The sequence below is a fragment of the Anolis sagrei genome, chromosome 1, assembly GCF_037176765.1.
Source record: "Anolis sagrei isolate rAnoSag1 chromosome 1, rAnoSag1.mat, whole genome shotgun sequence".
Taxonomy (NCBI): domain Eukaryota; kingdom Metazoa; phylum Chordata; class Lepidosauria; order Squamata; family Dactyloidae; genus Anolis; species Anolis sagrei.
This window is the reverse complement of record NC_090021.1, coordinates 82,582,632-82,595,500: the sequence shown is the minus strand read 5'-3', so window position 1 is coordinate 82,595,500 and position 12,869 is coordinate 82,582,632. Positions and strand designations below refer to the sequence as shown.

Below are 12,869 nucleotides of genomic sequence, written 5' to 3'. Positions count from 1 at the left end.
AAATTAATGGGGAGAGTTGACAACCTTGTCTCGTGCCTTTCGTAATTTCAAATTCTTGAGTCACTTGCCCATTCACTTTAACCTTAGCTTTTTGAAATTCATAAATAGCATTAATTGCATTATTAAATTTCTCTCCCATATCCAACTCTTGTATCAAAATCTTGAAGAAATCCCAATTCAAATTATCAAATGCTTTCTCGGCGTCTATTGACAAAAGGGCAAATTCTTTTTGATGATTGGTCTCATAATATTCCAAAAGATCTAGAACGTTGCGTATATTTTCTTTCATATGTCTATTTGGAAGAAAACCTGTTTGTTCTTCTCCAATCCACTTACTTAAAAAAATTTTTAATCTTGTGGCCATGATATTTGCAAACAATTTATAATCCGTATTTAACAAGGAGATCGGCCTATAATTTTTAATATCATTCTCCGGTGATCCTTCTTTATGTATCACAGTTATTTCTGCCTCCTTCCAGGAGTCTGGGACCTTTCGAGATTTTAAAGCTTCATTCGCTATAACTTTAAAAATAGGTATCAACTGCTGTTTAAACGTTTTATAAAATCCTGCCGTAAACCCATCTGGTCCCGGAGCTTTATCTGCATTCATTTTACTAATGGCTTTCTCGATTTCCTCTTCTGTTATTTCTTTGTTCAATTCTTCTCTATCTTCATCTGTTATTTTATCCAGTTTCATTTGTCCAATATATTCCATAATATCCTCTTTCTTTATATCCTCCTTTGTATATAGTTGTGTATAAAAAGTCCGAAACTCCTCCAAAATTTCTTTGTCCGTTTTCAAGTCCTTGTCCTTGGTACTTATTTTAGCAATATGGTTGATTTGCCTCTTTTTTCTAACCTGGTTTGCCAACCATTTACCCGGTTTGTTAGCATTTTCAAAAGCCTGTTGCTTTAGAAATTTCATCTGTCTTGATTGGAATTCCAGCTCCACGTAATTTTTTTCCTGTTTCAGTGTCGCCAATTGTTTCTCTGTTCGTTTAGATGGGTTTTTCTTTAACTCCATTTCTTTTACTGCTATTTCTGCTCTCAACTCGTTTATTCTTTTATTTCTCTCTCTATTCCTTCTTGCTCCTTGTTGAATAAAGTGCCCTCTCATGACTGCCTTAAAGGCATCCCAAACCACTCGTGGCTCCATTAAATCTAGTCTATTTGTTTGTAGGTAATCCTGAATTAACTTCTTGAAGTATTCTTTGTCATCTTCCGTTTTTATTAAGTTCTCATTTAATCTCCATTTTCTATGATAATTTTTTTGATTTACGACAATTTCCAAAGGGCAGTGATCTGATAAGTCTCGTGGCAGAATATTAATCTCTTTCACTTTAGTAGAGAGATTCTTAGTAATCCAAACCATATCAATTCTTGACCAGGATTGATGTCTATTCGAGAAGAAGGTAAAGTCTCTTTTATCTTTATTTCTAATTCTCCATGCATCTTCAAGATCGAAGTCTTTTTGTAAGTCCATGAATTTCTGGGGGAGTTTCCCTCCCTTAAACTTCTTTTTCTTCAGACTTTTATCTATCTGACAATCGACGACCCCATTAAAGTCTCCTGCCAAAATCAGTTCATCAAATTCTGTTTCTTTTAACTTAGTATTTAAGAATTCAGCAAATTTTCTCTTCGGTCCATTGGGAGCATATATATTACAAACCAATATTTTGGAATCTCCAATTATTATTTTCACTGCCACACATCTCCCTTCTGTATCTCTAAATGCCAATTCTGAATCTATTGAGTCCTTTACATACGTAACCACTCCTCTTTTCTTTTTTTCGTAGGCCGAATAATATTCCTTTCCTAATTTTTTATTCGGAAGGTGTGCCACATGTTTATCACAGATGTGCGTTTCCTGTAACATTATTACATCAAAATTCTGTTTCTTCAGACTCCTCCATACTCTCTTCCGTTTTTGGGGGGAATTCATACCGTTAATATTATTCGAAAAACATTTTATTTGTCTCTCCATCATTTTATTTATCCTTATCTGGTCCCAATCCTGTGTCGCCAAAAGCCAATTCCATTGTTTCAGTTGCCGATTGTTCCGAACTCTGACCTCCTTTTTCTTCCTTTTTCCGTGGTGTCCTTCTCTGTGGTTTTGGTTCTTTTCCTAAAAAGCCATAATCCTTTGGTGATTTATATCTTGCCTTTTTTGCCTTTACCCCTTTCCTTGGTGTAGATAATCTTCTTTCTTCACCTTCCTCTACCTCTGCTTCCTCTTCCTCTTCTTCTTCTCCTAGTTCTTCTTCTTCCTCCTCTTCTCCTTGCTCTTCATCTCCTTCCTTCTCTTTCATAAGTTTTTCATAAAAAATCTTGGCCTTGTGTTCTGTTGTCAACCAATATCTTTCTTCCTTGTATGTCACCATTATCCCTTCTTTTCTTTCCCACCTGAACCTTATCATTCTTTTCTTCAATTCTTCTGTTAAGAAAAAGTATTTTCTTCTTCTTGCTAAGGTTGCCTGTGGGAATTCTTTCAGAACCGCAATTTTCTTTCCTTTGTAAAAGATTGGTTTTTTATTATTATTATAGAGCACATCATCTCGTACCTTCTTTCTTGTAAATTTCACTATCACGTCCCTATCTGTCTTATTTCTTCTAGAATAAAATGATGATATCCTGTAGACTTGGTCCACTTCCTGTTCTAATTCATCTCCCTCACATTCCAAACAATCTGCCAGAATTTTGATTATCAATAATCTTATATCTTCTTTGTCATCTTCCATTATATTTCTGAGTCTCAATTGAAAATCCATTTGCATTTGCAGTAGTCTTTCTTGTTCTAGTTCTATTTTTTCCCTTTGTCTGTCTAATCCTTTTATTTTTTGTGTCATCTCCTTTTGCGTTCCTTCTATTTTCTCTTTAGAGGCTTTCAATTCCTTTACTTCTCCATCCAACTGTGTTATATCTTTCCTTATCTGTCCAAATTCCTCTTTTATTTCTGTTTTCATTACTTTAAATTCTTCTGTCATTTTAGTAATTATTCCTTCTTGTTTCTTATAATACTCCTCATGTTTAGTCTTCATTTCCTCCTTCAATTCTGTTTTCAACGCATCTTGTTTCTCTGATATCTTTTTAATCTCTTTTAAAAGATTATCCATTTTAGGATTTATATCCAATGATCCTCTTCTTGACTCTGCTTTACCTGGAGTTGTCATTTCCCAATTGCCTCTTATTTCCCAAAAATCTTTATTCTAATTACATCTATTATCAATTATAGTATTGATTTTCAAAGCGAAAGTCCATCAATTTAATTTAATTTCATAGCCAATTGTGATATAAATCAATTTCTTACTTCTTACTTCTTGAAGGTCTTCAATTATTCAATTATTAACAAATTATAAAGTTAATTCATTCACTCATTATATATCTACCCACTAATATTTAAAATCTAATACTTTCACTGATTTTAATTAATTTTATTTATTTTATTCTAATTTTCCCCCTTTTAAAAAGGATATGACACTATCTTATCTAAAGTCAATTTCATGTAATAGTATATTAACTACAATGGGTTATCAATTTATCACCAATATAAAATTTCTAAAATATAAACTTTCTAATAGGAAGCACAGACTCTTTTCCTCCACTTGGGAGCACCAAAATTTTAGATTAGTCCTTTACTTATCTGTTCCTCTTTATGTTTGTTCCTTCAATAGTTATTTATCATCCAGTTCTCCTCCCAATTATAGTAATTTTTGTCTACTTCTCTTCCTGGTCCGATGTCATCTTCTTCTCTTCCTGGTCCGTCGTCGTCTTCTTCTCTTCCTAGTCCGTCGCCGTCTTCTTCTCTTCCTGGTCCGTCGTCGTCTTCTTCTCATCCTCGTATCTCCTCTCCGTCACTTCTATTTATGACTCTTATGCTTGCACCGCCACTCTTTTGCTCCTCCAATTCTCCCTGTCTTCCAAATGCACAAATTCCTTCTCTGCCAGTCTATAGCGTTTTTTCTCTATGATCCAAAATGGCGCCAGCTCTCCTTCCGCCCCGTCACTTCCTCCTTCACTCCTTTCCGACCCCTCTTGATTCCTCTCTTTTCTTAGTCCTCCAGAGTCTCCTGCCTTCCTGTTCCTGCTCCGTCACTTCCTTTACTTCATGCAGCCAGATTGTTTATAAAGAAGGCAGGGGTAGACTCAACAATAATGGCGTCAAGGTCGGTGTTGTTTATCTTTCTTTCTTCCGTCTCTAGTTCCCAAAGGAACCTCCACTAGGATTGCGTGAGGGGCTCTTTATCCTCCTTACTTCTTTTATAGTAAATTATAGTATATATATAAAGATTAATTTCCATAGATCAGCTTATTTCCATTAATTTGATCTATTTTCGCCAAATTTCCTCTTATCCAATTTAGTCCAATTTGCCCAAGTTATCAAATCACCTATATATAATTTATGTTCCTTGATTGTCTTTGTTCTTTGGTTCTTTATTCTTTATTCTTATTGTTTGTTCCTTCTTCAGCCTTCCTTGTCTTTCTCTTCCCTCCGTTCCTCCCTTCCTTCAAATATTATTAATTTGGGAACACCTTCCCATTACCTGGGGTTGGGGTCTTTCTTTTTTCCTTTCCCCAGCCGGGGTTTCTTCTGTCTTCCTCTTCTTCTATTTTGAGTGGTTTTGGCGGCGGTTAGACAAGCCTCGCGGCTTGATCCTTGCGGGGTGGCTCGCTTCCCCTTCCCGCTCGGACCCTCTCGATTTCTCCTCCTTGAGGGGGGAGAGATCTTTGGGGCCTCAAGCGTCCTTGGGGTTCACGACACCTTTGCACTCAATCCGGCAAAGGGGGGAGCTTTTTTTTTTAGCTCTACCTAACCACCCACGCTGGTCCTCGTCGGGAGCTCCCTCTCGACGAGGCTATCCCGTCGCCATGTCCACCGGAAGTGTCTTAGTACAGTTATTTTAAACTGGCTCACAGTATTGTATAGGATCGAATTCCAACCAGCATCTGTATTAGATCAGTTGAGCATTTAAAAATAAATAGTATGCCACTTGTATGTTAAGAGGATGCTCAACATGCCTGATTATAAAATGCATCCTTTTAGTTCTTAAGAGCAGCACAACCATTCTCAGTTCTCTATACATCTGGGTTAGAATAATGCTTTCTATGCAGTATTGATATTCTTTGTCTTTCTATGTGTGCTTGTATTCTGAAGATTTACTTTTTAACCCCCAATATATCTTGTTTTAAGTTTACTATTAGATTTCTGGGACAATGACCATCATTGTAGTTTCTTAAAGCAGTTCCTGGCCAAAGTCTTGGTCTTGACAACAAACGCTAGTAGTCCTGTTCAGGCTGCATGTCCCCATTGGCACCCTTTACCAGGCATAGCTGGACCTTCCTTCAGCTTTCTGATGGTGGGCATAATGTACAGGGTTAGTCAAAATGAATAGGCCAATTCGGGTACAATTAATTTTCTTATTGGCCTATTCATTTTGACTAACCCTGTATATAGAGAAACACAAATACTTGGCATCTAAGGATGTCGTAATGCAGGTATCATTTGTCTGAAACAGAACAAGTCAAGCAGCAGCTTTCAAGTGAGAGGGAACCCCCTTTCGGGTATTTAAAAGAGGAAAATTCACCACATAAATAGAGAAAGGGCTGTACTAAGTAACCTTGCACTGATGTGACATCCATGCAAAATTATCCCCTGTAGATCACCACTAACATGTTTCTGCAGGGATCAGTCACTGCTTGAGATGGGACTGCAGGACATCCACTTATCTATCCATCATGTATCCTTTCCTACTGTTTTCTGGTTTAAAACAACAGAAGGATGGTAACACATTTCCACTGGTCCACGTCTTTCTTTCTTTCTTTTGATTGCAATAATTTTATTTTGGTATGTGTTTATCTTCCCAGATCTCAGATGGTATTCATGCTCTCCAGGATACCATAATAGAAAAAGATGGCAGGCTTTCCAAAGCAATGATTCATTATGGTTCGTTCCATGTCACTCTCCTGGTGATGCATTTGTCTACTGAAGCAGCAATTGACAAGTAAGTATGCCACCCTGGAATCACATGCAAATTTAAAACCTACTCAGATTGGGTTGAAACATGGACGAATGGTAGTAACTGAAGAGGTAATAAAAAAGCACAGTAGAAACATGATATATACTTCTGTTAAGAAACCTCAAGAGGAAGTAATTATGGTATTTGGTTGTGTCATTGACTTCTGTTAGTATTGTTCTTGTATCTGTCTTATATGAAAAAATTCCTATGGTTAAAAGTGCACATAGTACACAGCTGGTGAGGAGACACAGTAATATACATAGCTAGGAGTGCAGTGAGACGGGTTTCATGAAGAGCAAGGATACAGAAAAAGCAAGGAACAGAAGAGTCTCTGTAAAGAGCTTTCTCAAAAAACCGTAATCATCACAAGTAATACCAAATGTAAGCCCTAATTTTTGTTTTTATTTTGGAAAATGATTGACGACAAGTGTATATCTATTCAAAAGCACACCCCATTGTACTAAATGATGCTTACAGATGAAAAATGTTGACTGCCAATCTAACATGTCTTTAACCTTTGCTATCCTAGAAGGGGCGAAAAGGAGAAGCCAGAGATTGCCATCAAAATAGTTTCAAAGCCAACCTCAGTAAAACAGAGAAGTGTCTGGTATTTATTGAAGTAATTTGGATTTAGCATGTTAAAATGCTGAGGATCCACCTAACACATTTCAGTGTTGGTTTCTAAATTTTCTCTGTGGGAATAAGGAAGAAAAAAAAGAAGACAATGAGAACTAGAAATAGATAGTTTTACCAATTACTCCATAAATCTTTCTGACTCTCAAAACATTGTTGTTAGCTTATGTTATTAGTCATTTCTGTTGGTAATTTGTTTTACACTGTGCATGACTCTTTTCATCCTATCTCAAAAAGGATATTGTAGGATCTGGAAAATATACTGAAAAGGGCAGCCAAAGGCACTGGGGATTGAACCACTGTCCCCAAAATAGAAAGCTAGTATTTGTGCCTTTCAGGGCCCTTCCAGACACATCCTATATCCCAAGATCTGATCCCAATTTTTCTGCTTTAAACTGGGTTATATCTCCACACTCTCGGATAATCTGGGATAAACAGAAAACCTGGGATCAGCTCTTGGGATATAGGGCCTGTCTGGCTCAGTTCAGAATATATATATATAATGAAGGAGAAAGCATGATTATTAGATATGGTATGGCATGTAGAAAGTGGAGGGAAACTATTTTTCTGCACCACAATACTTGGTATTGGATCATCCAGTGACATTAATAAATATATGACACAAAAAAAGAAAACATTCCTTCATAGAACACATAATTAGTTTGTGGAACTTACTGTTGTAAGTTACAGTGAAGTGTACTGGTGTAGCTGGCCTTTACAAAAGGGGACTGTACAGTTTAATGGAGGATAAGACTCTTAATAGTAATGAGCCTGAAAAGACTTGAGTGGTAATGATGATAAGTTTGTTCAGTGTGAATTTCACTAAGTCATGTGAACACATTAAATTTCAAAATATAGTGTTTTTGGAGTTAGCAATGCAATAATGTACAGAAAAGGGAATGTGTTAAAAAATGTTCAACCAAGTGCAAGTAAGGAAAGTCAGCATTAGTATCCCCATATTGCAGAAGAGGAGACTGAGAGTGATTTGCTAAAGTTAAATTTATGGCAGAAGCATTAGTCACACCCTTCATCTGTAACTACATCACCTCTCTGACAAATGTATTGTGGAGTTGAGTCCCTTTGTATCAGATGCGTGAAGTGTTATCTTCAGCTGAAATACAACAGTGCTAAGAAAAAAAAATTGGAACCCAAAGGCCATGAAATAATTTATTCACAATGGCAATAAATGTTTTGTAACAATATATTCCTTACTATATTGCAAAATGGAGATCACGTATATCCCATCCTTCTTTTGTCAGGGAACTCAAGATAACATATACAGGTTTCCCATATGGCTTTACCTCTAAATATTGCCCAGATGACTGCATCATGTGACCTCAAAGAGGGATTTAATGATTTCTTAGCTTACCTTTTCAGTGTAAATATGCTGAAAGTTAAAATTTGCAATTTTTGTAAGCTTTAAAGCCTTGGCTTATTGGATATTTGGTTCTGAGGATGACAGCAGACTTAGCCTGCTTCACAGCTTTAGTTATTTAAAAAGAGATGCTTTTTCTTGCCTGTGACAAGCAGTCTCTAGTAATTAACAGTCTTCATTTCTTTCATAACCTCTAAAAAAACCATGCACTGTTTTTAAAGTTCTGTTTTGCAACATTTTAGGGCCTCTCTTTCTCACTATTGCAATACATTTGCCCATTCCTTGTACCTGTAACGTATTTTATGTTTACACATTCTTGATTTCTGAGTGCTACATCAGTCCAATAGAACCCATAAATACTTGCATGAATCACTTGCATGAAATACTTGCATGAATCACTTGCATGAAAAGCAAAAAAAAGCAAATACTACTTAAGAAATGGGAATTGATAGAACATGAAGTTTCGGTCTTCATTAATTAAAAATAGTAAACTTTTGATTATGATGATTATGTAAAAATGCCAAGAAACAGCTAATGTTCTATATGCAGTTAAGAATCTAGAAACAAACTGAAGTCTTCGTTTTTTCATCTTTACTCAATTTTTCTGACAACCAACTAGGCCAATTGATACATCTAGAAATACAAAAAAAGAAAAAAGAAAAAAAAAGAAGACTTAAAATATTTATATTTATGTTAACTTCCCTTTATATAGAAAGTGTAGGTTTTATTAATATTTTACTTCATGTGACATACTAGCCTGAGGGAGGGAACTGTGAAGGACTCATACATGGACAGGACTTTGGTGTGTCACAGCATGAATGCATGCCAGTTCTGCTGAGCTTTGAGATTACCCTTCTATTGGCTAAATCAGTGGTCTTAAAGGAATAGGAATTACATCATTTGGGCTAGAACTAGAAAAAGGAACCATCTGAGTCAACAGTTCTCCCCAATCCTGCAACCAGCATTGGTCTAGGCAACTTGTTGCAATCAGTGTTTGCATATATTACTACTGCAATGCTATTTATTAGGCTGTTGAATAATATGTTTTGCCTAGTTTCTGCCCACAAAACTACCATATGTTATGTGCACTGACTTAAAAAAATGTGTCGTATTGCACTCAGAAGGGACATTATCTTGTTGTTCTCTGATTGCTTACTTCATGGACTGCGATGATTACCATCAAACGTGATATTCACCAGCAACAGATCTAGCCACTGATAAACAGCTGGTTGATTTCAGAAGTATGTATTCATTCCAGGAGTATATGCCAAGTACATCAGGAAAATGTAAGAGGGCGGTAGTGCTGCTATGCCAAGATGTCAAATCTGCTGAAGGAAGCCATTCACTTGGGCAGACAGCCAGGAAGCACATTTACACTTTGGTTACAGTATGGTCACCACACTAGTTCACGGCAAGGTAGTTTTTTTTAGTTGGAAATAAGACTGGTAATTTTTAGAAATAAAAAGTGTAGACATTCTTTATATCTCTCTAGAAAGGAAGTTTGCCAGTTACACAAAACATATTTTTGGCTCTTGTTATTTAAATATTGTGGCATATCCTTCATTCTACACATACCGACCTTTCTGTGGCCATTGATCATTTTTCCCCAGTGGAAAAACCCTGGGATTCCTATAGTGTCACAAAATGTCTTGTAAGTCACTAGATGCAAGGGTCCCCCCCGCCCTCATTCATCTGAATGAGCATTAATGTGAGATGAATTTAAGGCTCCCAAAGACTGGGCATGGCTCTGTGAACCAAGTGTACATCCTAGAATATACCTGGGCATCCATTGCAGTACCCAGTTGTTTTGTGGCAAATCTTTCAGAGCTCCTCAGCAAATAGGACAATGTGTAAACTGTTTCTTGAAAGTTCCTTAAAAGTGTTCATTGAAATGTAAAGGAAGTGGTTGTCAGAATGAAGACATCAGATTAAATTGATAAAGGTTTTAAAGTCATAACTGCATATACTAAAGACCCCTTCTCACTTTTTCTCATATTTTCCATGATTTTTAACTTTGGAACTTTAGTATAGTTCTGAACTGTAATTGCATTGGGTTGTTGTAGGTTTTTTCGGGCTATATGGCCATGTTCTAGAGGCATTCTCTCCTGACGTTTCGCCTGCATCTATGGCAAGCATCCTCAGAGGTAGTGAGGATGCTTGCAGTAGATGCAGGTGAAACGTCAGGAGAGAATGCCTCTAGACCATGGCCTTATAGTCCGAAAAAATCTACAACAACCCAGTGATTCCGGCCATGAAAGCCTTCGACAATGTAATTGCATTGTTAACTTTGGAGGGTTGGATGGTGACTATTGATTTCTTTATGGTTGGTGGATTCTAAATGTATGTGTATGTATATATATGTCTTTCTAAACATAATGCAAGGCAGAGAAGTCAAAATTGAACATGACACTATGTTTTTCTACTAAAATATTTATTGACTGGATTAAGTGCTTCAGGATGCCTGCTAAGCAGCTGGCTACTGCCACCTAGTGACTAATAATGAACATCTCGAATTATGCTGTGAAGAAAAAGAAATAACTGTGTTATGGGTAGGAAACAGCCAAAGTTAAAGGATGTAATCCTAGTCATGTTTACTGGACAGTAAATTTCATTCACACACTTACTATTTCATCACATAGTTGATGAGGTCATAGTTGGCTAATTTTTATTGGAGCTTCACTTCAAGATCAGAGCGGCAAATAAAACCATCCTCTTATCCACACAATAAACTCATTTACATAATGGTCTCATGACTAGGAAGGGCTTGAACTCAGGTCTCTCAAACATTCGTCTGGCACTTTTTCTGCTATATCCTGCTACATCACACTGATAGATTGCATTGGTAGTCTTTTCATTTCAAGGGGAAATAGTAAGGATTTAAAATGTTTAACTTGGACAAGGTTCATCTCATGTAATTTCATCATAGATTTTAGGATTTTTTCGTACTGTATATTTGACGAAACAAATTAAATGTTGCATATAAATATATCTGGATTACTGCTAAGGAAAAAAAATCCTGTTTATTTCTTTTAAACTAGCCAGTGGAGGAAAATTTTCACTCTTTCACTCTTGCTGGTGCTCCACTTAAAATTGAAAGCTCCCATTTAGATTGGATCTTAATTTAGACTCCTAAAAGAATAGCCTAGCAGAAGGGGACTTCTCTGCCTTTCTTCTCTATAGCAGCACCCTGTCCTGGATCATTAAATGATACACTGTGGATTGAGGGACACTGTTGTATAAGGGTGCGATTATTGACTAAGTTTCTTCTCTGAGATAGCAATGAGTAATTTCAGCAATGTTCTTTCTGTTTTGAAAAGGTTTTCCAAAGTTATCACGATCAGGAAATTGGTGTGCTTAAAGTTTGAACATGGTTGCTTTGCACAGAAAACAGCATTCTCTATGCAGGAAACAGTATTTTTTGTGTATAAAAATTTCAACGTGGAAATATTAAATCACGTGTGAAAAATGCTGTTTCCTATGCAAATTAACCATTGTGAACTTTATGAATACAAATCCCCAATTATAGCTTTTCCTTGCACAGAAAACTTTTCTTTTGCACAGGAATTAATATTTCTATATTGAGATCCCATTTTCCAAGCGGAAAATGCTGTTTTCTGCCCCACACAACAGGGTGTGCATTTTTATTTATTTTTTTGCAAAATGAATCTCAAACTGGTTTTCATCAGTCCAGGATTCTTCTCATCAGGATTTGTTCACACTCATTTCTCAACAATATTGTTCAACCATTTTTCAAGTATTTTTAAATATGCTTTCTATCCCTAGTGCTGAATAAGATAAGACTGCAAATGAGGGGAATCATCTGAAAAACGAGCAGAGGCGTCTTTTGCAAGCAAACCAGTTCCATCAGCTGAACGCAGATGCTGGATCCAATCTGTTTGTGTATAATTTTCAGCTTGCTTCTATAGTTATTGAGTGACCTTCGAGTAGTTTTTCCCCATTCCTGCAGAAAAGGCCACCACTGGGATGGGGAAGAAGTCTGAGAACTCTTTTTATGTAACCATATATACTGAACAATATTTTAATGTATTGTTGTGTTTCCAAAATGGAAGGTGACCTTATTTTAGGAGGCAAATAGTAGTTATCTGGAATTAGGTTTCTGCATCATTTCTGAAATGCATCTTTTTTCCCCCCTGGTAGTGCAGTTAGTGCTTTCTTGAAGAGTCAAGGTTTAATTGAAGAACTGCTGCAAGGAAAGCCTTTGGATTTATCTTTTCAAGGAACTGATCACTTTAGAAATCAAGTTGGATTTGTGAAGCTGATGGAGAGTGATAATACAACCACACTTCTAAAGATAACAGGTAATTAACTCTTATTAATGTTGTTACAAAACACCCAAAAGGCAGGTTGGACTGGTCTCTTATGTTATGTCACCTCTACAGGTGGTAGTTGAATTTGAAGCTTTCCACCGTTTCAACATAGCTGCTTCCTGGCTACTTTGGTCTTTCCAGCATTTGTAATTCTGATGATACTCTCAGGGTCAACTTGGAAATAAAAGAAAAACCTGAGTTCTTGGGAAGAGAAGGCTGTCTCAGGCTGACATGTTCTTTTCTCCTTCTCCTGTTTTGTCTGTAAGGAAAACTACATTTTTAAATTAACCACAGTTTATAGTTACGTTCACAATTTATGAACTATGATTTATTAAAGTTAAAATCTCACACTTTGATATGATTTTGTCTTCTTCTGCATACCTAAAATTTATGTAAATACAATTTTCCAAGTTTAGTTATCATCAACAATTTAAATGTGAAACCAGAAGTTCAATTCCCTTGTCAAAGATGAATGGGGATATGTGAATCCAAGATTTGCTGCAGCTCCTTATTGCAAGT

The 12,869-nt window shown here is 36.4% G+C and overlaps 1 protein-coding gene across 6 annotated transcripts in view; it reads left to right on the top strand.

The window, feature by feature from the left end:
- AKAP7 (A-kinase anchoring protein 7) overlaps positions 1 to 12,869 on the top strand; it is a 118,184-nt gene that overhangs the window by 21,585 nt on the left and 83,730 nt on the right. For all 6 annotated transcript variants that reach the window (XR_009629914.2, XM_060753369.2, XM_060753371.2 and 3 more), the window contains exons 4-5: positions 5,863 to 5,999; positions 12,181 to 12,341. Coding sequence is in view for 5 of the 6 variants with exons in the window: in XM_060753369.2 (XP_060609352.2) it covers positions 5,863 to 5,999; positions 12,181 to 12,341 (298 nt within the window). In the remaining variant the exon portion in view is untranslated. The remainder of the gene's footprint in view (positions 1 to 5,862; positions 6,000 to 12,180; positions 12,342 to 12,869) is intronic.